At 43.6% G+C, this 25,863-nt stretch overlaps 1 protein-coding gene across 3 annotated transcripts in view; it reads right to left on the bottom strand.

Moving 5' to 3' along the window:
• Window positions 1–25,863, bottom strand: part of LOC109870855 (tyrosine-protein phosphatase non-receptor type 4-like) — a 101,946-nt gene that overhangs the window by 49,456 nt on the left and 26,627 nt on the right. For 2 of the 3 annotated variants that reach the window (XR_002252230.2, XM_020461528.2), the window contains exons 2-5: window positions 21,215–21,369; window positions 8,943–9,062; window positions 3,997–4,039; window positions 3,834–3,912 (exon numbers count right to left, since the gene is read on the bottom strand). Coding sequence is in view for 2 of the 3 variants with exons in the window: in XM_020461528.2 (XP_020317117.1) it covers window positions 3,834–3,912; window positions 3,997–4,039; window positions 8,943–9,062; window positions 21,215–21,352 (380 nt within the window). In the remaining variant the exon portion in view is untranslated. The remainder of the gene's footprint in view (window positions 1–3,833; window positions 3,913–3,996; window positions 4,040–8,942; window positions 9,063–21,214; window positions 21,370–25,863) is intronic. The other variant, XM_020461530.2, reaches the window with a different exon arrangement.

The raw sequence follows: 25,863 nt of genomic DNA on the forward strand, positions 1-25,863 counted from the left end.
CCATGTGCAGCTGCAAACCGTAGTCTGGCTTTTTTTAATGGCGGTTTTGGAGCAGTGGCTTCTTCCTTGCTGAGCAACCTTTCAGGTTAGGTTGATATAGGACTCATTTTTACTGTGGATATAGATACTTGTGTACCTGTTTCCTTCAGCATCTTCACAAGGTCCTTTGCTGCTGTTCTGGGATTGATTTGCACTTTTCGCACCAAAGCACGTTCATCTCTAGGAGAACGCATCTCCTTCCTGAGCGGTATGACGGTTGCGTGGTCCCATGGTGTTTACACTTGCGTACTATTGTTTGTACAGATGAACGTGGTACCTTCATGCATTTGGAAATTGCTCCCAAGGATGAACCAGACTTGGGGAGGTCTACAATTTTTTGGGGTCTTGGCAGATTTCTTTTGATTTTCTCATGATGTCAAGCAAAGAGGCACTGAGTTTGAAGGTAGGCCTTGAAATACATCCACAGGTACACCTCCAATTGACTCAAATTATGTCAATTAGCCTATCAGAAGCTTCTAAAGCCATGACATAATTTTCGAGAATATTCCAAGCTGTTTAAAGGCACAGTCAACTTAGTGTATGTAAACGTCTGACCCACTGGAATTGTGATACAGTGAATTACAAGTGAAATAATCTGTCTGTCAACAATTGTTGGAAAAATGACATTTGTCATGCATAAAGGAGATGTCCTAACCAACTTGCCAAAACTATAGTTTGTTAACAAAAATATGTGGAGTAGTTGCAAAACAAGTTTTAATGACTCCAACCTAAGTGTATGTAATCTTCCGACTTCAACTGTAAGGACCCCATCTATATAACAATGTTCTACATGACATAAGTACCCCATCTATATAACAATGTTCTACATGACATAAGTACCCCATCTATATAACAATGTTCTACATGACATAAGGACCCCATCTATATAACAATGTTCTACATGACATAAGTACCCCATCTATATAACAATGTTCTACATGATATAAGTACCCCATCTATATAACAATGTTCTACATGACATAAGGACCCCATCTATATAACAATGTTCTACATGACATAAGTACCCCATCTATATAACAATGTTCTACATGACATAAGTACCCCATCTATATAACAATGTTCTACATGACATAAGGACCCCATCTATATAACAATGTTCAATATGATTTGTTCACCTCTCATGCTAATGTTGAAACATGTTGCTATCCAAGATCATTGGCAGGAGTCTGTTTTGCAACAGGGGTGTTTTGGGTGACAAGTCCTGTTTCAGACCAAATAACTTACAAATGTCATACCAAGATCTTACTAAATTGATGGTACAGGGATTGCTTGTTCTTGTGGATATAGTCTTGGGGTTCCACTTGCGAGGTATGCAAGACAAAACATTGCGAAATGCAGAATACCAAGATAAGTGTATCTCTCTGCCTGCCTGCCTGCCTGTATCTCTCTGCCTGCCCCTCCTCTCAATTCAATTCAAGGGGCTTTATTGGCATGGGAAACATACGTTAAACATTGCCAAAGCAAGTGAAGTAGACAATATACAAAAGTGAAATAAACAAAAATGAACAGTAAACATTACAAAATAATAAAAACATTACAAAAGTTATATTATGTCTATATACAGTGTTGTAATGATGTGAAAATAGTTCAAGTACAAAAGGGAAAATAAAACAAATTTGGGTTGTATTTACAATGGTGTTTGTTCTTCACTGGTTGCACTTTTCTTGTGGCAACAGGTCACAAATCTTGCTGCTGTGTTGGCACACTGGAATTTCACCCAGTAGATATGGGAGTTTATCAAAATTGGGCTTGTTTTCAAATTCTTTGTGGATCTGAGTAATACTAATATGGTCATACATTTGGCAGGAAGTTAGTAAATGCAGCTCAGTTTCCACTTCATTTTGTGGGCAGTGAGCACATAGCCTGTCTTCCAGAGAGCCACGCCTGTTCACGGCAGCCATTCTCAATAGTAAGGCTATGCTCACGAAGTCTGTACATTGTCAAAGCTTTCCTTAAATTTGGGTCAGTCACAGTGGTCAGGTAATCTGCCAAATAGCATTCTAGTTTGCTCAGTTTTTTTGTTAATTCTTTCCAATGTGTCTTTTTGTTTTCTCATGATTTGGTTGGGTGTAATTGTGTTGCTGTTCTGGGGCTCTGTGGGGTCTGTTTGTGTTTGTGAACAGAGCCCCAGGACCAGCTTAATTAGGAGACTCTTCTCCAGGTTCATCTCTCTGTAGGTAATGGCTTTTTTTTACAGGTTTGGGAATCGCTTCCTTTTAGGTGGTTGAAGAATTTAACAGCTCTCTTCTGGATCTCTCCCTCCTGCCCCTCTCTCTCCCTCCCTCCCTCAGACTGGCCTTCCTGCCCCTCTCTCTCCCTCCCTCAAGCTGGCCTTCCTGCCCCTCTCCCTCCCTCAAGCTGGCCTTCCTGCCCCTCTCCCTCCCTCAAGCTGGCCTTCCTGCCCCTCTCTCTCCCTCCCTAGCGCTGGCCTTCCGGGCCTCTCTCTCCCTCCCTAGCGCTGGCCTTCCGGCCCCTCTCTCCCTCCCTAGCGCTGGCCTTCCGGCCCCTCTCTCCCTCCCTAGCGCTGACCTTCCTGCCCCTCTCCCTCCCTAGAGCTGACCTTCCTGTCCCTCTCCCTCCCTAGAGCTGACCTTCCTGCCCCTCTCCCTCCCTAGAGCTGACCTTCCTGCCCCTCTCCCTCCCTAGAGCTGACCTTCCTGCCCCTCTCCCTCCCTAGAGCTGACCTTCCTGCCCCTCTCCATCCCTAGAGCTGACCTTCCTGTCCCTCTCCCTCCCTAGAGCTGACCTTCCTGCCCCATCTCCCTCCCTAGAGCTGACCTTCCTGCCCCTCTCCCTCCCTAGAGCTGACCTTCCTGCCCCTCTCCCTCCCTAGAGCTGACCTTCCTGCCCCTCTCCCTCCCTAGAGCTGACCTTCCTGCCCCTCTCCCTCCCTATGCTGGCCTTCCTGCTCTTTCACTTTGCTAATGATGCATGTGTGTGTTCAGTCTGTTGCCTGGAGAATATCCTAGTTCAACCATGGGGCCGATGTCGCCTGGATACAGAGTTATTTTCGGGCCAGTCTTGCGAGCACGACTCTTCAGTACTCTTAGTTGCTGAGTGGGTGGGGCTGTTTTTGTCTCATAATATGAAATTACAGTAGGCTACTGGTAGCCTGTAAAGATGACCCTTTTCAGATATAATGGAATGGAAAGCGCCTCGGCTACAACATTTTTGTTTGTCTGTTAGGGTAAGGCTACACTACGGCTTTTTAAATGCCGACACAAAACTTTCTCTGGAGATATGAATGGCATTTTAGTTGTCTGTAAAGTAATGCTGCTTCTGAAGTGGGTCTAACTTCCATCACTAGGCGACCAGAACTGTCAATCAAATCATCTCAAACTGCTTCGCACAGCCTGCCTGAAGAACACTCTCTCCTAAAAAAAAGTAAAGTTATTTTAAATACCGTGACTTACCAAGACATTTAGTAGAAAAGAAAGTACATCTAGCTACTCTACCATAAAAAAACAACACAGCAGCACATCAATCAGCAACGTTTCTTGTGGCCAGAGAAAGAAAGGAACATATACCGGAGCAGAACTCTACCGTCTGAAAAGGTACAGGCCCTTCTGAAGCCTTCATAACTTGTTATCAGTGGTCGCTATTGACATGTTACTGTAGCTGCATTCCATGTCTGTAAAGGGTTGCAGTTGATATAACGTCATTGCCTTGTCATACATACGTAGTAGGACCGTTATTCTACATTTTGAATTGATGTGGAATTTTGGCAGATTAAACATTAAGCAAAATGTTCCATTTCTAATTAGTATCCTTACCTAGTGTACTCTTCCTGAAGTTTATTAGGGTCGGTCACAAAGAACTTCACTCTGAAGCTCAGATTATGAGGTGATCCCCCTGTAAACGCACAATGAGAGAGATTATTGTATCTACACTTAAAAATAACTGAAGGTTCCATCTATCTACTGAAGGTTCACCTACGTTTAAGTTGCTTCCTGATGGGTTTGTTTGGATCCAGCCATCTCTGTAAAAGATAAATGAGGAGAAACTCAATGACACCACAGCATTTCCTCAGCAGCAGTGTTCATTCTCAATTATTCACAAGTCAGCCCCCTCCACCTCTCACTCTCCGTTTTCTAGTTGGGAAATGCAGGCTGGGCCGTGATGATCTGTAGCTAGTAACAGTGCATTCGGAAAGTATTCAGAACCCTTCACTTTGTCACATTAAAGCCTTATTCTAAAATGCATTAAATAGAAACAAATCCTCAATCTACACACAATGCCCCATAATGACAAAGAAAAAACAGGTTTAGAAATGTTTGCAAATGCATAAAAAAAATTTAAAAAAATGCTTATTTACATAGACCCTTTGCTATGAGACTCGAAATTGATCTAAGGTGCATCCTGTTTCCATTGATCATTCTTGAGATTCTTTGACAACTTGGAGCCCACCTGTGGTAAATTCAATTGACTGGACATGATTTAGAAAAGGCACACACCTGTCTATATAAGGTCCCCCAGTTGACAGTGCATGTCAGAGCAAAAACCAAGCCATGAGGTCTAAGGAATTGTCTGTAGAGCTCCGAGACAGGATTGTGTCGAGGCACAGATCTGGGGAAGGGTACCAAAACATTTCTGCAGCATTGAAAGTCCAAGAACACAGTGGCCTCCATCATTCTTAAATGGAAGAAGTTTGAAAGAACTTCGAAGAAGTCCTGTTTGGCCCTGTCCGGGGGTGTCCTCGGATGGGGCCACAGTGTCTCCTGACCCCTCCTGTCTCAGCCTCCAGTATTTATGCTGCAGTAGTTTATGTGTCGGGGGGCTGGGGTCAGTTTGTTATATCTGGAGTACTTCTCCTGTCCTATTCGGTGTCCTGTGTGAATCTAAGTGTGCGTTCTCTAATTCTCTCCTTCTCTCTTTCTTTCTCTCTCTCGGAGGACCTGAGCCCTAGGACCATGCCCCAGGACTACCTGACATGATGACTCCTTGCTGTCCCCAGTCCACCTGGCCATGCTGCTGTTCCAGTTTCAACTGACCTGAGCCCTAGGACCATGCCCCAGGACTACCTGACATGATGACTTTGCTGTCCCCAGTCCACCTGACCATGCTGCTGCTCCAGTTTCAACTTCCACCTGACTGTGCTGCTGCTCCAGTTTCAACTGTTCTGCCTTATTATTATTCGACCATGCTTGTCATTTATGAACATTTGAACATCTTGGCCATGTTCTGTTATAATCTCCACCCGGCACAGCCAGAAGAGGACTGGCCACCCCACATAGCCTGGTTCCTCTCTAGGTTTCTTCCTAGGTTTTGGCCTTTCTAGGGAGTTTTTCCTAGCCACCGTGCTTCTACACCTGCATTGCTTGCTGTTTGGGGTTTTAGGCTGGGTTTCTGTACAGCACTTTGAGATATCAGCTGATGTACGAAGGGCTATATAAATAAATTTGATTTGAACCCACCAAGACTTTTCTTAGAGCTGGTCGCCCAGCCAAACCGAACAATCGGGGGAGAAGGACCTTGGTCAGGGAGGTGACCAAGTATCCGATGGTCACTCTGAAAGAGCTCCGGAGTTCCTCTGTGGAGATGGGAGAATCTTCCAAAAGGACAACCATCTCCGCAGCACTCCAACAATCAGACCTTTATGGTACAGTGGCCAGACAGAAGCCACTCCTCAATAAAAAGGCACACAACAGCCCGCTTGGAGTTTGCTAAAAGGCACCTAAAGGACTCTCAGACCAAGAGAAACAAGATTCTCTGGTCTGCTGAAACCAAGATTGAACTCTTTGGCCTGAATGGCAAGCGTCAAGTCTGGAGGAAACCAGGCACCGCTCATCACCTGGCTAATACCATCCCTACGGTGAAGCATGGTGGTGGTAGAATTATACTGTGGGGATGTTTTTCAGTGGCAGGGACTGGGAGACTAGTCAGGATTGAGGGAAAGGTGAGCAGTAAATAGAGATCCTTGATGAGAACCTCGTCTAGAGCGCTCAGGACATCAGCCTGGGGAAAAGGTTCACTTCCTAAAAGTCTCTGAAAGTCCTTGAGTGGTCCAGGCAGAGCTCGGACTTGAACCCGATCGGACATCTCTGGAGAGACCTGAAAATAGCTGTGCAATGACGCTCCCCATCCAACATGACAGACCTTGAGAGGATCTGCAGAGAATAAATGGAAGAAACTCCCCAAATACAGGTGTGCCAAGCTTGTAGCATCATACTCAAGAAGACTCAAGTCTGTAATCGCTGCAAAAAGGTACTTTAACAAAGTACGGAGTAAATACAACTCACCACCTGGATTCCGTCTTATGTAGCAACATTTGAATTTCTGTTATTTACATTGGATAAAATAGAGACTCAGAGCTACAAAATGGTATATCATACATTGCATTTGAGGAAACAATGGGAAAGTAATTCTGCTTTGAAAGTTGATTAAATTGTAAACTCACTTTTGAGAAAATGTTTTGGTACTACTATTGGAGAGCCCTTCTTTGTCTACACCCATTCAGCATTGTTCACACACTGATCCGTGCGTCCTGTACTAATTGTCCAACTACTTCCAGACATCTAAGAGTGAGAGAACAGCTCACTGAACATTACTCGCCCTATAGCTCCATCTGTGGTTTCGAGTTCAGAGTGCACACTGGACGCTCTGGCCAATAAGTAAGTAGGGTTGTTCCGAAGGCTCTGACCACACAACTACAGTCAAGCACCCACGCTAACTGGCAAACATTGGCTTGCTACTTCCAGACACATAATGAGAGAACACCCCACTCTGACTATTTTACTCACCCTAGCAGAGCTGGTTAGGCTTTTTTCATGTTATCCAGAGTGTTGGTGACTGTACCTGTGCGACTGGCAACAATTGAATTACGCTTTGTTGCCAAATTTACTGACAACGGACATATTCAAAGGGTGTTTTGTTAAGAAATGTAGCTTGATAGCTAGCTAGGTAAACAATCAATCCCAACGCATGACGTTAGTTAGCGAGCCAGCCAGCTAGCATTAGCTAGCTAGCTAACAGTACACTAACTTTAAATTAAAATACTTTGTCAAAATTAGAGTGGAGTCTTTTGTTAAGACATGTTTTGTTAAGATATTGTTTTGCTAGCTAGCAAGCAAAACAATGGACCATAATGGACCAACAACATGACATTACTACCCTACATGAATCTGCAGGTACCTAACCAGCAGGTTCAACGGCTATAACTAGTCAAGCAAATGCGTCTGAGATACGAAGAATAAGATCACACGTTAGCTAGCGACCCAGCAGGTTAACGTTAGCTAGCTAACAGTACACTTGAAATGAAACCACTTTGTCAAAATTAGAAAAGTGTAATATCTGAAAATGTTACCAGTATGCATCAAGCCTTATTCTAAAATGGTAAGGTGGAGGTGATATGATCCTTGACTAGTATCTCAAAGCACTTCATGATGACAGAAGTGAGTGCTACGGGGCGGTAGTCATTTAGTTAATTTATCTTTGCCTTCTTGGGAACAGGAACAATGGTGGACATCTTGAAGCATGTGGGGACAGAACACTGGGATCGGGAGCTATATAATATTTCCGTGAATACACCTGCCAGCTGGCCTGTGCATGCTCTGAGAACGCGGCTGGGGATGAAGTCTGGGCTGGCAGCCTTGCGAAGGTTAACACGTTTAAAATGTCTTACTCCCGTCGGCCACAGAGAAGGAGAAGCCGCAGCCCTTGTTATCGGGCCGCAACAGTGGCACTGTATTATCCTCAAAGCGGGCAAAGGTGTTTAGTTTGTTTGGAAGCGAGACGTTGTCCATGACGTGGCTAGTTTTATTTTTGTAGTCCGTGATTGTCTGTAGACCCTGCCACATAAGTCTCGTGTCTGAGCTGTTAAATTGCGACTTCACTTTGTCCCTATACCGACATTTCGCTTGTTTGATTGCCTTGCGGAGAGAATAACTGCACTGTTTATTTTCGGCCATATTCCCAGTCCTCTTACCATGGTTAAACAATGGTTCGCACTTTCAGTTTTGCGCGAATGCCACCATCGAGCAGAAGGACTTGAGTTCCTGTATGTTGTTATGATTACCCCATAAGTCGTTAATCATGAAGCATACACCACCGCCCTTCTTCCCAGAGAAGTATTTATCTCTGTCGGCACGATGCATGAAGAAGCCCGGTGGCTGAACCGACTCCGACAACGTATCCCGAGAAAGACATGTTTCCGTGAAACAGAGAATGTTACAATCTCTGATGTCTCTCTGAAAGGGAACCCTTGCTCTAATTTCATCTACCTTGTTGTCAAAAGACTGAACATTGGTGAGTAGTAACCTCTGAAGCGTTGGGCGTTGTGTACGCCTACGGAGCCTGACCAGGAGGCCGCTCCTTCGGCAACGTTGTTTTGGGTCGACCGCTGGGATAAGATCGCATGTCCTGGGTGGTGGTCCGAACAAAGGATCCGCTTCGGGAAAGTCGTATTCCTGGTCGTAATGTTGGTAAGTTGACGTCGCTCTTATATCCAATAGTTCTTCCCGGCTGTATGTAATAACGCTTAAGATTTTCTGGGGTGACAATGTAAGAATGAAAAACAACAACAACAAAAAAATTCTGCATAGTTTCCTTAGGACTCAAAACGAGGCGACCATCAGCTGTGTTGTAGTATAGTGTGCAGTGGAAGGCAAAGTCCATTAACATACAGGCTTCCAACATGACTTAGGCTAACAGATGGATTGTACAATGGGTTATGTAGAAGAATAACTCCATCTTATCCCTCTCCATCCCCTTCATTTCTCACAGCAACAGACTTGTCTGAAGACTAAATTCACCACAGAGAGTTACATTTAGGTGAGAGCAGGAAAAGGCTGTCCACAAGTGAAAAACTTGATGGAGATGGACAGTAGTGAACGAGACAGTGTTAACTGAAGTGTAAAAAGGTGTTTTGCCATCAAGAGTCTGACCTTGGCACCTACCGGGCTGTCGGAGGAGTCGTCGGACAGATGCAGGCCGAAGTAATCCCTCTCTGTCAGCTCCAGGTGTTTAAACACTTCCTCCAGTAAGACCTGACCCTGGTTGTGCTTCTGTAGAGAGAGGGGCAGGGGGGTAGAGAGGGGGAGGGGGGGGGGGGGTGGAGAAAGGGGCAGGGGGGTGAGAAAGAGGGGGCGAGAAAATAACAAATTATTTGTGTGTCTCCTAGCAAACTCCCCATGCCTCAAGTCTCCATGGCAGCCAGGTCTGAGTAGCTGCTACCGATCACTCTGTCTCCCATAGCAGTCATACCAGGGACAGTGACAACCACTTGTCTCCCTTCTGCCCCTCCCACTCTCCCATGTGACACACAGCAGTGCTGTGCCAGTGAGGGGATGGTGTTGACACGGTGCTCCACAGAGGTAAGTCCATGTCACAGCCCCAGGCCAGTTCTAAGCCACAGGGAGCAGACTGGCAGCTCTGGGCTGCTGACAGAGTGGAGAAACACAGCCTCTCCCCACGTACACTATGTTTAGCCTCAACCCTCAGTTAGATGACACCAAATCAAATCAAATTTGTGTTGGTCACATACACACGTGTTTGGCAGATGTTACTGCGGGTGTATCGAAATACTTGTGTCTCTATCTCCGACAGTGCAGTAATATCTAACAGTTTCACAACATATACCCAAAACACACGTAAATCTAAGCAAGGAATGGATTAAGAATATATATACATACATAGATACATGTCAGAGCGGCATTGGACTAAGATAGTATAGAGCACAGTATATACATAGATGCGTGACGCAATATTTACACACAATTAAAGTGACTAAGATACCGTAGAATAGTAGAGTACAGTTTATACATATAAGATGAGTATATGAGAGACATTATTAAAGTGGCCAGTGATTCCTAATCTATGTCTATAGGCAGCAGCCTCTGATGTGCTGGAGATGGCTATTTATTAATAACCTCGTTGGGCTAGGGGGCAGTATTTTGACATCCGGATGAAAAGTGTGCCCAAAGTAAACTACCGGTTACTCAGGCCCAGAAGCTAGGATATGCATATAACTGGTAGATTCAGGTAGAAAAACACACTAAAGTTTCTAAAACTGTTAAAATTATGTCTGTGAGTATAACAGAACTGATAAGGCAGGCAACACCCTGAGGACAAACGACCCACCACCAAAAAATAATTCAGGCTACCACTGTTTTGCATTGGCTGCCATGTTAATTATGAGGCGAAATCCTCACAGATTGCAGTTCCCAGGGCTTCCACTAGATGTCAACAGTCTTTAGAAAGAGTTTCAGGCTTGTTTTTGGAAAAATGAGCTAGAATTTGTAGTTTTTCTAAGTGGCTCCCATTTTGGCTGTAGTATTTTCATGTGTGTGGATGAGAGCACGTTCTTTGTTGTTTATCTCCGGTAAAGACAATAACAATTCTCCGTCTTAAATTTGATCGTTATTTACGTATTAGAGTACCTTAGGTTTCATTATAAACGTTGTTTGACTTCTTTGGATACGTTTATTGGTAACGTTTGGGATTCATTTTGTATGTATTTTGAAGGAGGGAAACCGGTGGATTATTGAATGAAGCTCGCCAGCTAAACTGAGTTTTTGGGGATATAAAGAAGGACATTATTGAACAAAAGGCAGTAACTATTTAAACTGGGCTGGCACCTTCTCCTTGAGGTTTGGATAATAAATGGGAAAGTTAGATTAACACAGGTCTTGAAAGATACTTCAGTTATCTGTGGAGGACAATGGCAATGGGCCCATTCTGAGATCTAACTGAAGACTGGGCTGGGACATAGAGACCGAGAGAGTAAGTGGATGATTGACGACTCGGCAGACAGGGCCATACAAACAGTCTTTGTGCTGATCTTTATCAATACCCCGACCACTATCTGTGAGCCAGCGCCTGAGATGGTGTGAGGACTGGACTAGTGAGGGAGGGGGAGAATGTTAGGTGAATACAAGCCTTGGGTCTGAATGGAAACTATATCCCTAAAGTAGATGGTGTCAATGCACGAAAGTCTATATGTATGAGAAATATAGTATTTACATGTAAACATACTGAACATGGTTGCAATCATAAGAAAGGAAGAGCTAGATGGATCTCTGGTAAAGACTCTGAAAAGGAGGCTTGGGGCACTGCTAGAGCCTGAGCTTGGAGGAATGAGGGAAATGTGGACATGAGACAGCTTGTTCAGGAGCAGTAGAAGACAGATAGACAGGGATGGAGGGAGAGAAAGAGAAAAGGAGGCAGGCAGGGAGGGGAGGGGAGGGAGGCAGGGAAAGGAGGTGGCAGGGAGGGAGAGGGAGAAGGAGGCAGGCAGGGAAAGGAGGCGGCAGGCAGGGAGAGCGAGAAGGAGGCAGGCAGGAAAAGGAGAGAAGGAGGCAGGCAGGCAAAGGAGGAGGCAGGGAGGGAGAGGGAGAAGGAGGCAGGCAGGAAAAGGAGAGAAGGAGGCAGGCAGGCAAAGGAGGAGGCAGGGAGGGAGGGAGAGGATGAGGGAGGGAGGGAGGCAGGCAGGCAGGCAAAGGAGAGAAGGAGGCAGGCAGGCAAAGGAGGAGGCAGAGAGGGAGAGGGAGAAGGAGGCAGGCAGGAAAAGGAGAGAAGGAGGCAGGCAGGCAAAGGAGGGGGCAGGGAGGGAGGGAGGGAGGGGATGAGGCAGGGAGGGAGGGAGGGAGGGAGGGAGAGGATCAGGCAGGGAGGGAGGGAGGGAGAGGATGAGGCAGGGAGAGGATGAGGCAGGCATGCAGAGTGAGAAGGAGCTTTTTAATGGAAATTCCAAAGCCAAAAGCAGTTATCATTGAACATATTCTATTGTCTCTGTCAGGTCCACATTGGGTAAATATCAATAGAAAAATAGGAAATTACTATGAAAGAAAGCATCTCAGTTGTGTATATTACTTTGTTTTTATTTCACGTCTTTATTATTTTTCATTCCTTAAAGTCATCATCTCATCTCTGCTCAGACAGTAGCAGCCAGCCAACATTATCTCTATACTCCCCATATCGTACAGTGGTGAGTCATCCTATTTAGTTTGCTAGGCTAGCTGCAGAGCTGTCTGACTCAATTATTTTACTAGTTCTTCAAATAAGATGAGGCATACTTAAACTGTCTCTATCCCTCTCTCTTGTTGCTGTGATGTGCACAATCCTCTCTCTCATTCAGGCTGTGGTCTGTGTGCATCTAACCTAACGTAGCAGGCATAAAAGTGTATCCATCTCTGCCTGAGCTGGAAAAAAACAAGTGCAATGGATTATGGTCATTGTAGTTAATTACCATGTTTCTGAGCTGAACTAGGTTGAATATTTGCTTAATGAAAACTCCATTCCAGCATCCCACAGTTCTTGAGTTGATACTACATGTAATTCAAGTAATTGAACCGATGTTAGTTGTTTAGTGACAATATTTAGTGACCCGTCTGACACCAACAATCACTCAGGTTCTTTCCTACTGTCCCGTTCATCATCCTCACTCCTCCTCCCTTCCTACTGTCACGTTCATCATCCTCACTCCTCCTCCCTTCCTACTTTCTCATCACTCCATCTTGTCTTCTCAGTTTCCCTTCACATTCAGAGGAACCAATCACTCAGGGAATGTAGGTCACGACAAGGCTTGGACAAATCTGATCAATCCAACTCTTGTTATGCCAGGGACGGATGGCTTTCCAGGAACTGCAGAGTACAAATCGATGCGGAACTGAGGAAGGAAATCGAAGGAAAGCTTTATTAATTTAGCTGCTGAGCCAAGATCAGTGTCACAAGCTCCTTTTATAGCTGGGCTACCGCGGCAACAGATGGAGTATATATATACAGTATCAACCTGAAAAACATTAACTCAGAGAAGTTACATAATATAATTCACATATTCCCACATTATATAATAAAAATAACATGGGGAGGGGGGTTTGTGCAAGCTCTTTCATATTCCTCCTGCCATGTAATATGATTGTGTGGCCATTTGGGGCGGCAGGTAGCCTAGTGGGCCAGTAACTGGAAGGTTGCTGGATCGAATCCCCGAGCTGACTTGGTAAAAATCTGTTGATCTGCCCCTGAACAAGGCAATTATCCCACTGTTCCCCGGTAAATAAGAATTTGTTCTCATCTGACTTGCCTAGCTAAATAAAGACACTGAACTAGGGATGGGTCCCGAAACCATGTTTTAAATAGGCCCCGGGGCTAAATTATAAACCGACGTTATCGGTTCTGCTTTCGGAACTGGAGAAATTAGGAAAATACATGTTCTATTTATTTGCTACACATTTTATCATTTCACCAACCGTTTCTAATTTACAATAAGATGAATACATTCATATGATGCATTTTCACTATTCCCAATCCAGAAGAGATCGCTCTCACGGAACCTGTCGCCCGCACAAAGACCCTGCTCTTAATTAGTGACGATGGCAGAGAGAACTAAAACATACAAAAGTGTGGATACACTTCACCAAAGTCGATGCTGACAATGCTCATTGCTACAATGCAACAAGACTTTTGCTTGTTCGAAAGTGCATCATGCACAGGCAGAGAAATGCACAGTTTGACTGCCTAGCTCGTAGTTCATCTGTCGTTGGCTAATCTACGTTAGGTATGTATGCTAGCAGCCTAGAGCCCACACACGGAGTTAACTTCCTATGGCTGCAGGGGTAGCTGAGTTGAGTAGCTTGGATGAAAAGGTGCCCATTGTAAACAGCCAGCTCCTCAGTCTCAGTTGCTAATATATGCATATTATTAGTAGTATTGGATAGAAAACTCTAAAGTTTCCAAAACTGTCAAAATATTGTCTGTGAGGATAACAGAAGTGATATTGCAGGCAAAACCCTGAGGAAAATCAAACCAGGAAGTGGCTTCTATTTTGAAAACTCCATGTTCCTTTGCCTCCCTTTGCTCCATTTAAAGGGATATCAACCAGATTCCTTTTCCTATCTAGTCCTCAAGGTGTCAAGTCTTCAGACTTAGTATAAGGCTTTTATTTTGAAAAATTTGCCAGAAAGACAACATCGTGTCAAGTGGTCGCATGAGTTTTGCTCGCGCAACAGAGTTTGGACAGCCATTACTTTTCCCTCTCCTACTGATAGACATTTGCGGTTGATATATTATCGATTATATATTTTAAAAACAACCCGAGGATTGATTATAAAAAAACTTTGACATGTTTCGGTGGACATTACGAAAAGTATGTCTGCGTTGTCGTGACCGCTCTTTCCTGTGGATTTCTGAACATAACGCGCCAAACAAACAGAGGTATTTTGGATATAAAAATAATCTTTATGGAACAAAAGGAACATTTATTGTGTAACTGGGAGTCTCGTGAGTGAAAAGGAAGATCAAAAGGTAAACAATTAATTTGATTGCTTTACTGATTTTCGTGACCAAGCTACTTGATGCTAAGTGTACTTAATGTTTTGTCGAGCGATCGATAAACTTACACAAACGCTTGGATTTGTGTAAGCATATTTTCTAAATCTGACACGACAGGTGGATTAACACTGTGTTTTCCTATATTGCACTTGTGATTTCATGAATATAAATATTTTTTGTAATATTCATTGAATGTAGCGCTATGCAATTCAGCGGTTGTTGATGACAATTATCCCGTTAACGGGATTGCAGCCATAACAAGTTAACTCAATTATGAGAACATGGGTTCCTGATCAGAAGGAACCATTAGCCAGCTGATTGTTGAGCTATGGGTGTGTTCATAAAATGTAATCACCCATTTAAAGATTTTGCTCCTTTTTGTTAAAGTTGCAGCTACAATGAACCAACCCACTCCTCCCTCTAATACTGCTGGTCCAAGCCAAAGACAAGCCCAAAGCCCCTTCACGCTGGCAGCTAGTGGGAGGATGACTGAGGAGAGGGTGAACGAGTGCCACCTAACCGTGACCAAGGTCATAGTGAATGGCCTACACTCCTTTGCAACAGTGGACTCCAAGGACTTCAGGTAACAGTCTGTCAGTATATGTTGAGTTATATTAATGTTTAGGATATAGTAGTATAAAAGGGTTGTATTAGTCCCATCACTCCACAATATAATAATGATAATTCAACACATGAAAAAACACAATACAATAATGATAATTCAACACATGATAAAGGGCAGTGTAAAACAGAAGGTCCTCCACACCAGGACAGTGTAAAACAGAAGGTCATCCACACCAGGACAGTGTAAAACAGAAGCTCCTCCACACCAGGACAGTGTAAAAACAGAAGCTCCTCCACACCAGGACAGTGTAAAAACAGAAGCTCCTCCACACCAGGACAGTGTACAAATCGCAAACTAGCAAAGTAGTGGCAGAGGAGATCTCAGACATTCAGGAAGAGTTTGAGACAGAGCCGAGAAATATTGTAGCTGTGACTGTTGATATTGCTGGCAATATGGATGTTGCCATCAAGAGCTTTGTGCACATAGTAAATCTAGCAGCACATAAAATCTACAATATTACTTCCATTGATAAATGGGCAGCCTGAATCAGAGCAGTGGTCATGTGGTGCAAGAGATCCTCGATGTCCAAAACAGTTTTGAAGGAAAAGCAGCAGCTCCTTGGTAAGAAACCAGTTCAATCTATTCAAGTATTATTTTGAAATTCCCACATTAAACAATTGAATTCAATATCCAAGTGTGCGGTAATTAAATGTATGTTGTTTGTTGTTGTTGTTGTTTCAGACCTTCCGCAACACTCACTCATCCTTGATGTCAGGACCAGATGGAACTCTATCTAACGATAGAGAGATTCATGGAGCAGTAGGCAGTGATCCAAGCAGCGGCCTTGGATCCACGAGTGAGAAAAGCAACGACCAAGGACAACCTGGACCGTCTGAAGGACGAGGACTTCCTTAAGACTGAGGAGTTTGTCCAGCTCATGAGAATCCTCTATACATCCACAGTGTGTGTATCATGTGAAAAGAATGCCACCTGTGGACAGATCAAACCCATCCTCCACAAACTGGAAGAGCACTACACTGTGAAGCATGGAGATACAACGTTAGTGGCAACCATCAAAGACAATGTCTGGGAGAACCTCTCCGAGTGCTATCAGGATGAGGACATTCAAGACTTCCTGCATGAGGACACAGCAATGGACCCCAGATTTCAAGGGAGGCTGGTGAGTTACGCCACCTGGGACAGGCTGAGGAAGGCAACTGTTGAGGCCAATGTGACAGGAGCAACACCAGGGCTGTCAGAGGAGCCAGAGCAGATAGACACAGAGCACCAGCAACAGGAGGAGTCTGAATGAGAAGGAGAGGAAATGGAGGAGACAGTCCCTCCATTGTACAAAACAAGGAGATCCCTGGAGGAGCTGTTCTCAGAGGAGGACAGGAAGTTGAGGTTGACGATCCAACAGGACACCTCGCCCCTCACCCTCAGTGAGTGTGTTGACATAGAGGTGGAGCTCTACAAAGGCCTGCCTCCCATCTCCACAGCTGAAGATCCTGTGTAGTGGTGGTAGAAGAAGAGATTCTCTGCCCCTCCTCACAAACATTACAACAAGCTACCTCTGTGCTCAAGCCTCCTCCACCCCGAGTCAGAGGGTATTTTCGACTGCAGGGAACACAATAAGCCAGGGGAGGTCCCGACTTCTGCCAGAGAAGGCAAATATGTTGATCTTTCTCCAGAACTGCTAAGGAGTCTTAGTCCTTCTGCAGCCTACCTGCAGGCCCCACCCGTGTTGCTCTATACCACTGTCTTATCTTGTGCAGCCTACCTGCAGGCCCCACCCGTGTTGCTCTATACCACTGTATAGTCGTTCTGCAGCCTACCTGCAGGCCCCACCCGTGTTGTTCTATACCACTGTATAGTCGTTCTGCAGCCTATCTGCAGGCCCCACCCGTGTTGCTCTATACCACTGTATAGTCGTTCTGCAGCCTACATGCAGGCCCCACCCGTGTTGCTCTATACCACTGTCTTATCTTCTGCAGCCTACCTGCAGGCCCCACCCGTGTTGCTCTATACCACTGTCTTATCTTGTGCAGCCTACCTGCAGGCCCCACCCGTGTTGTTCTATACCACTGTATAGTCGTTCTGCAGCCTACCTGCAGGCCCCACCCGTGTTGCTCTATACCACTGTATAGTCGTTCTGCAGCCTACCTGCAGTCCCCACCCGTGTTGCTCTATACCACTGTATAGTAGTTCTGCAGCCTACCTGCAGGCCCCACCCGTGTTGCTCTATACCACTGTATAGTAGTTCTGCAGCCTACCTGCAGGCCCCACCCGTGTTGCTCTATACCACTGTATAGTAGTTCTGCAGCCTACCTGCAGGCCCCACCCGTGTTACTCTATACCACTGTATAGTAGTTCTGCAGCCTACCTGCAGGCCCCACCCGTGTTGCTCTATACCACTGTCTTAGCTTGTGCAGCCTACCTGCAGGCCCCACCCGTGTTGCTCTATACCACTGTATAGTAGTTCTGCAGCCTACCTGCAGGCCCCACCCGTGTTGCTCTATACCACTGTCTTATCTTGTGCAGCCTACCTGCAGGCCCCACCCGTGTTGTTCTATACCACTGTATAGTCGTTCTGCAGCCTACCTGCAGGCCCCACCCGTGTTGTTCTATACCACTGTATAGTCGTTCTGCAGCCTACCTGCAGGCATTACCATCACCACAACATTAGAGTCTATAATTAGCGATTTGTTCAAAAACATTGCTGTTTCTTTTGCTGTAAATAATTGTTTGATATATTTTAAATTTCAGAAAATAAAGCAAATGTTAATTATGATCTTAATTTGTTTTTTTTCTCTCGTAACCCCCCCCCCCAAAAAAATAACAATAGGAATACCGTTAAAGTACCGGATCGATAAGCAGCATCAGTAAGAGTAGTAATACCGTTCAAATCTTACCGATACCCATCCCTACTCTGAACACTGATCTTACCGATACCCATCCCTACTCTGAACACTGATCTTACCGATACCCATCCCTACTCTGAACACTGATCTTACCGATACCCATCCCTACTCTGAACACTGATTTTTTGGCAGATAGTGTGTGTGTGTGTGTATGTGTGTCTGTGTAGCTAGAAAGACGTGCCTGTGAGCGAGTATATACTTGAATGGACAGCCCTTAGGGAAGCTACTATGTGAGAAAGAATGTCAGGCATTTCACAGTGAGGAGAGCTAGGGCTGTAGCCCTGGCCTCAACCCCCACCACCCTGCAGAGGACGGAAGGAACGGATGGGGGACATTTCCATCTTAGATTTGCAACATGTTGTGGTGTTACAGTCCTGGGTATCTTATAGGAGAAAGATAGCCCTGAAAGATCTACGACCCAAAGAGGAGTGTTGAACAATAGAGCTGCAGTAAATCCAACCGATTCCAATAGCTATTCTGAGACATGGCCATGTAGTGCTTTCGACATGGTTAAGAGTAACAGCCCGTGACAATGGATCAGGAGGAACATAGTGCTTTCAGAAAGTAATCACACACCTTTTGCCACATTCTGTTGTGTTACAAAGTAGGATTAAACTAGATTTCATGTGTTACAAAGTGGGATTAAACTAGATTTCATGTTGTCGTGTTACAAAGTGGGATTAAACTAGATTTCATGTTGTCGTGTTACAAAGTAGGATTAAACTAGATTTCATGTTGTCGTGTTACAAAGTGGGATTAAACTAGATTTCATGTTGTTACAAAGTAGGATTAAACTAGATTTCATGTTGTTACAAAGTGGGATTAAACTAGATTTCATGTTGTTGTGTTACAAAGTGGGATTAAACTAGATTTCATGTTGTTACAAAGTAGGATTAACCTAGATTTCATGTTGTTGTGTTACAAAGTGGGATTAAACTAGATTTCATGTTGTTACAAAGTGGGATTAAACTAGATTTCATGTTGTTGTGTTACAAAGTGGGATTAAACTAGATTTCATGTTGTTACAAAGTGGGATTAAACTAGATTTCATGTTGTTACAAAGTGGGATTAAACTAGATTTCATGTTGTGTTACAAAGTGGGATTAAACTAGATTTCATGTTGTGTTACAAAGTGGGATTAAACTAGATTTCATGTTGTTACAAAGTGGGATTAAACTAGATTTCATGTTGTTACAAAGTGGGATTAAACTAGATTTCATGTTGTTACAAAGTGGGATTAAACTAGATTTCATGTTGTCGTGTTACAAAGTGGGATTAAACTAGATTTCATGTTGTCGTGTTACAAAGTGGGATTAAACTAGATTTCATGTTGTCGTGTTACAAAGTGGGATTAAACTAGATTTCATGTTGTCGTGTTACAAAGTGGGATTAAACTAGATTTCATGTTGTCGTGTTACAAAGTGGGATTAAACTAGATTTCATGTTGTCGTGTTACAAAGTAGGATTAAACTAGATTTCATGTTGTCGTGTTACAAAGTGGGATTAAACTAGATTTCATGTTGTTACAAAGTAGGATTAAACTAGATTTCATGTTGTTACAAAGTGGGATTAAACTAGATTTCATGTTGTTGTGTTACAAAGTGGGATTAAACTAGATTTCATGTTGTTACAAAGTAGGATTAACCTAGATTTCATGTTGTTGTGTTACAAAGTGGGATTAAACTAGATTTCATGTTGTTACAAAGTGGGATTAAACTAGATTTCATGTTGTTGTGTTACAAAGTGGGATTAAACTAGATTATGTTGTTACAAAGTGGGATTAAACTAGATTTCATGTTGTTACAAAGTGGGATTAAACTAGATTTCATGTTGTGTTACAAAGTGGGATTAAACTAGATTTCATGTTGTGTTACAAAGTGGGATTAAACTAGATTTCATGTTGTTACAAAGTGGGATTAAACTAGATTTCATGTTGTTACAAAGTGGGATTAAACTAGATTTCATGTTGTTACAAAGTGGGATTAAACTAGATTTCATGTTGTTACAAAGTGGGATTAAACTAGATTTCATGTTGTCGTGTTACAAAGTGGGATTAAACTAGATTTCATGTTGTCGTGTTACAAAGTGGGATTAAACTAGATTTCATGTTGTCGTGTTACAAAGTGGGATTAAACTAGATTTCATGTTGTCGTGTTACAAAGTGGGATTAAACTAGATTTCATGTTGTCGTGTTACAAAGTGGGATTAAACTAGATTTCATGTTGTCGTGTTACAAAGTAGGATTAAACTAGATTTCATGTTGTTGTGTTACAAAGTGGGATTAAACTAGATTTCATGTTGTTGTGTTACAAAGTAGGATTAAACTAGATTTCATGTTGTTGTGTTACAAAGTGGGATTAAAATAGATTTGTCATTTCTTGTCAACAATCAACAAAAACAAAAAAAACTCAATGTCAAAGTGGAAGAAAAATTCTACCATTTGTAAATAAATAAATAAAAAAATAATAATAAAAAAAACAATATTATATTGAATACAATAACAATATTGTATTCAACCCTCTGAGTCAATACATGTTAAATAACCCTTTCCAGCGATTACAGCTGTGAGTCTTTCTGGGTAAATCTCTAAGAGCTTTGCACACCTGGATTGTACAATAACAGCATTACACTGTGTATTCAGGACAAAGTTCATTTGCCACATTTCTTTGCAGTATTACTGTAGTTCCTTATTGTAAACAGGATGCCTGTTTGTATATTTTTATTCTGTAAAGGCTAACTTCTTTTCACTCTATCAATTACAGTAGTATTGTGGAGTAACTACAATTTAGTTGATCCATCCTCAGTTGTCCTTTCAAAGCCATTAAACTCTGTTTTAAAGTCACCATTGGCCTCATAGTGAAATCCCTGAGTGGTTTCCTTCCTCTATGGCAAAATGTTTAGTGACTGGGTGATACACCATCCAAAGTGTAATTAATAACTTCACAATGCTCAAAAGGATATTCAATGTGTGTTTATTTATTTTTTCTCATCTACCAATAGGTGCCCTTCTTTGCGAGGCATAGGAAAACCTCTCTGGTCTTTGTAGTTGCATCTGTGTTTGAAATGTACAGTTGAACCTTACAGATAATTGTATGGGGTACAGAGATGAGGGACTCATAACAAATCACATTAAACACTGTTATTGCACACAGAGTGAGTGCAAGCAAATTTGTACTCGTGTTGTACTCGTATTGTACTCGTATTTGCCATAACTAAGGGGTTGAATATTTATTGACTCAAGACTAGGGCTGTGGCGGTCACGAAATTGTCAGCCGGTGATTGTCAAGCAAATAACTGTCGGCCTCATGGTAATTTACCGTTAATTAACATAAACACATTTAGCATCTCATGGCTTCCACACATATTCACTTTTTAAAAGGGCTTGTTTTGTTGTGATACTTACATTAACTTTGAAGGCTTGGACAGTGTTGTCCAAGAGAAGAATGTTGCAGCCAACCTCAGTGTGCTGCCTGTCGCGTGCCAGCTCTGACGCCCGGACATTGTAAGATCTGCCAGCAGGCAACTGGAAGCGTGCGGTCATTACGGTCCAACCAGGGTCTGCAACACAGAAAGGAAGCTGACCATAACAACCTGGCCAATGACAGATCTCTGTAGAGATGTGTCAAATCTTTTCAAGTCAGTCTGGCAACGCTCATACAGAATAACGGTTCTGAAATGTATTCTTCTGGAAATAAACCATGTACAGGAGTTAAAAGGCCCATTGCAGAGTCCAAAACATGATTTCTCTGTGTTTTATAAGTATTTCTACACTGAGGTGGGAATAACACAAGGCAGGAAATTAGTTAAAAGACCAATAAGAGAGAAAATGCCAAAACACTCTGCCAATAGCAGCTAGTTTTCAGGTTTCCCCTCCCAACTCAGGCCACTTCCGGACACTCCTAGCAAAATTCATGCAATTAAATTGTCCTTTGCAAAGAAGCTATTTTTATTTTGACTGTTTTAATTGAAAACAAATCACAGTAAGGTACTTACATTGCTACCCAGAAATGATTTGATTTGGAGATAAAAACGGCATCATTGGACCTTTTAAAAGGGCAGAAAGCTGTAGGTCAGAATCAAATCAAATGTTATTTGTCACATGCTCTGAATACAACAGGTGAAATACAACCTTACTACAGTGAAATGCTGACTCACAAGCCCTTAACCAACAATGCAGTTATAAGAAAATAATGGGCCAATGTGCCGCCCTATGGGACTCCCAATCACGGCCAGATGTGATACAGCCTGGAGTTGAACCAGGGACTGTAGTGATGCCTCTTGCACTGAGATGCAGTGCGTTAGACCACCGCGCCACTCTGGAAACAAATTAACATGTGTACCTTGTTAAAAGTTCATTTCTGGAATTTAATGCATTTGAGCCAATCAGTTGTGTTGTGACAAGGTAAGGGTGGGTGGTATACAGAAGATAGCCCTATTTGGTACAAGAGCAAGTCCATATTATGGCAAGAACAGCTCAGATAAGCAAAGAGAAACGACAGTCCATCATTACTTTAAGACATGAAGGTCAGTCAATCCAGGAACACTTCCAAAATTTCAAGAACTTTGAAAGTTTCTTCAAGTGCAGTCGCAAAAACTATCAAGCGCTATGATGAAACTGGCTTTCATGAGGACCACCACAGGAAAGGAAGACCCAGAGTTACCTCTGCTGCAGAGGATAAGTTCATTTGAACGCTGCAGCCCAAATAAATACCTCAAGTTCAAGTAACAGACATCTCAACATCAACTGTTCAGACTGCGTGAATCAGGCCTTCATGGTAGAATTGCTAGAAACCACGACTAAAGGACACCAATAGAAAGAGACTTTCTTAGGACAAGAAACACGAGCAATGGAAATTAGACCATTGGAAATCTGTCCTTATTGGTTCCTACACCTCCATGTCTTTGTGAGACGCAGAGTAGGTGAACAGATGATCTCCACATGTGTGGTTCCCACCGTGAAGCATGGAGGAGGTGGTGTGATGGTGCTTTGCTGGTGACTTTGATTTATTTAGAATTCAAGGCACACTTAACCAGCATGGCTACCACAGTATTCTGCAGCGATAGTGGGACTATCATTTGTTTCTCAACAGGACAATGACCTAAAACACCTCCAGGCTGTGTAAGGGCTATTTTACCAAGAAGGAGAGTGATGGAGTGCTGCATCAGATGACCTAGCCTCCACAATCACCCGACCTCAACCCAATTGAGATGGTTTGGGATGAGTTAGACTGCAGAGTGAAGGAAAATCCGCCAACAAGTGCACAGCATATGTGGGAACTCTTTCAAGACTGTTGGAAAGCCTTCCAGGTGAAGCAGGTTGAGAGAATGCCAAGAGTGTGCAAAGCTGTCATCAAGGCAAAGGGTGGCTATTTGAAGAATCTCAAATATAAAATACATTTTGATTTGTTTAACACTTTTTTGGTTACTACATGATTCCATATGTGTTATTTTATAGTTTTGATGTCTTCACTACTATTCTACAATGTAAAAAAATTGTTAAAAAAATAAAGAAAAACCCCTTGAATAAGTAGGTGTGTCCAAACTTTAGACTGGTACTGTATGTTCACTTGCACTAATATTTATCTAGAATCCGCTAGTAATTTGCTAGCGTTTGTTAACATTATGGATTTTTATCTTTGGAAAGAAATAACGCCCTTTGTGTGCACTGCCGGTGACACACATACCCCGGTACGGTACAGGAACGGTAATTAAATCTGGATAACGGCCAACCCTACTATACAGTACTATTGACATCAGCACTCAGCTAACAAACTTGCACATCCAGAAGGGGCAACAAGTGCTCCATCTGACAAGAATGAAAATTAAATGGGGAGTACAGACAAACCTACATGCTGACTGGGGAGAACATAATTCCATGTTAACTCCCTGATTGAATCCACACACACACACACACACACACGTTGGTAAAGCCCCGTCTTCACAACATCACCCTTCTAGGGATCGGCTACATTACCTAAGCTATGGAGGTCACAACCCTTCAGTTTAAACCTGATGGATCCATATGGAAGGCTTTCTGTGCCATTCTGAAGAGTTATCACAAAACATCATAGGCCTCGCAAATGAAGAATGGCAGAAGATGGCCTGTGTGTGCAGAAGTGCTGAGTTGAACAGAGACATAGCAGGGGACCCCAGGGACTAATTCCAGCGTGCTGTGCAGAGTCACAGCAGTACTTATTCCATGAACACACACAGCCTTCTACCCTGCTGTACTTAGTCATTCTGGTAATGTAAACTCTCACACAAAGAGCAAAGAGGTACAAGTAAACCAACTCGCCCATATTAAGAGCACATTGTCCATTCGTCCTACTACTCTGAGGTGTCTTTAGCCTGTCATATGGAGGTTCTGAGAATTGTACACAAGTACACGAGACCGGCTACAGTACGTGGAAAAAGATTAGTGACTTAAGGCCTTGGGGATGACATATTACGGCTCACGAGTCACGCATATTGTATGGAATGAGCAGCATGCGATATGATACATATTGTATGGAATGAGCAGCATGCGATATGATACATATTGTATGGAATGAGCAGCATGCGATATGATACATATTGTATGGAAAGAGCAGCATGCGATATGATACATATTGTATGGAATGAGCAGCATGCGATATGATACATATTGTATGGAAAGAGCAGCATGCGATATGAAAGCCTCAAGCCTCAGCTGTGGCGCCTCACATGTTGAGCATTAGTGAACAGCATCATAGTACACACACACACACACACACAGCTTTAGATTTATAAATGAAACCATTTGGGCCTCCCGAGTGGCGAAGCAGTCTAAGACACTGCATTGCAGTGCTAGAGGTGTCACTACAGACCCGGGTCCGATCCCGGGCCCATACATATTGTATGGAAAGAGCAGCATGCGATATGATACATATTGTATGGAAAGAGCAGTATGTGATACATATGTACACAATAATATGGGCTCGGGTGGCAAAGGTCAAGTCATGCATCCTCCAAAACATGACCCGCCAAACCACGCTTTGTAACACCCGCCCGCTTAACTCAGAAGTTAGCCGGAGCAATGTGTCGTTCACCTGACAACCGGGGTCAGCCTGCAGGCGCCCTGCCTGCCACAAGGAGTCGCTAGATCGCAATGAGACAAGTAAACCCCCCACGGCCAAACCCTCCCCTAACCCGGAGGAGGCTGGGACAATTGTGCACCACCCTATGGGACTCCCGATCACAGCCAGTTGTGATACAGCCCGGGATCGAACCCGGGTCTGTAGTGACACCTCTAGCACTGCAATGCAGTGTCTTAGACTGCTTCGCCACTCGGGAGGCCCAAATGGTTTCATTTATAAATCTAAAGCTGTGTGTGTGTGTGTGTGTGTGTGTGTGTGTGTGTGTACTATGATGCTGTTCACTAATGCTCAACATGTGAGGCGCCACAGCTGAGGCTTGTCTTCTCCCATCCCAATGAGAGGAGGACAAAGCAAAGCCCAGTGAGTTGGCGCTCCGTCAGGCAACAGGAGGCCGGCCACTCAGGCCTCTGCTCCTCTCCTCCCGGCAGGGAGAACGCTCCGGAAGCGTACTTCCATTATTGCTTACTCCAATAAGCAAAGCTTCCAAACACTGGGCCTGGGCTTCCGTGTGTCTGTAGCAGGCCTCTTGACCCAAGTGCTTCCCTCACCGGTAGGCTCCTCCGGTGCACTCGGCTTATTACAAACACAGACAGCCCAACAGCCTTTCTGTCTCCCATCCTCCCCCCTATGTACCAGTCCTTCCCCCTCACCCCTCTGCCTCTATACTATCAACAGGATATTAGAAAAGCCCAGAAGAATCTCAGGAGATCTCTTTCCTGCTCCAGCAAGGTGCTGTAGTGCGGTTTACACTGGCCACAGAGAAACAGGTGATCAAATGCAGATTTAGAGAGGAGAGCATCTTCATGTGAGTTGATAGGGAAAGACGGCTGGTGAGCGCTGCCAACAGAGCCCTGCATATTTATTTTTTTTTAAAGTGAAGTAGCTAGCTTTCACGAGGCACCTACTTGGCAAAGCACAGGGATCAGAAGCAGTGAGT

The sequence above is a fragment of the Oncorhynchus kisutch genome, linkage group LG26, assembly GCF_002021735.2.
Source record: "Oncorhynchus kisutch isolate 150728-3 linkage group LG26, Okis_V2, whole genome shotgun sequence".
Classification (NCBI taxonomy): Eukaryota; Metazoa; Chordata; class Actinopteri; order Salmoniformes; family Salmonidae; genus Oncorhynchus; species Oncorhynchus kisutch.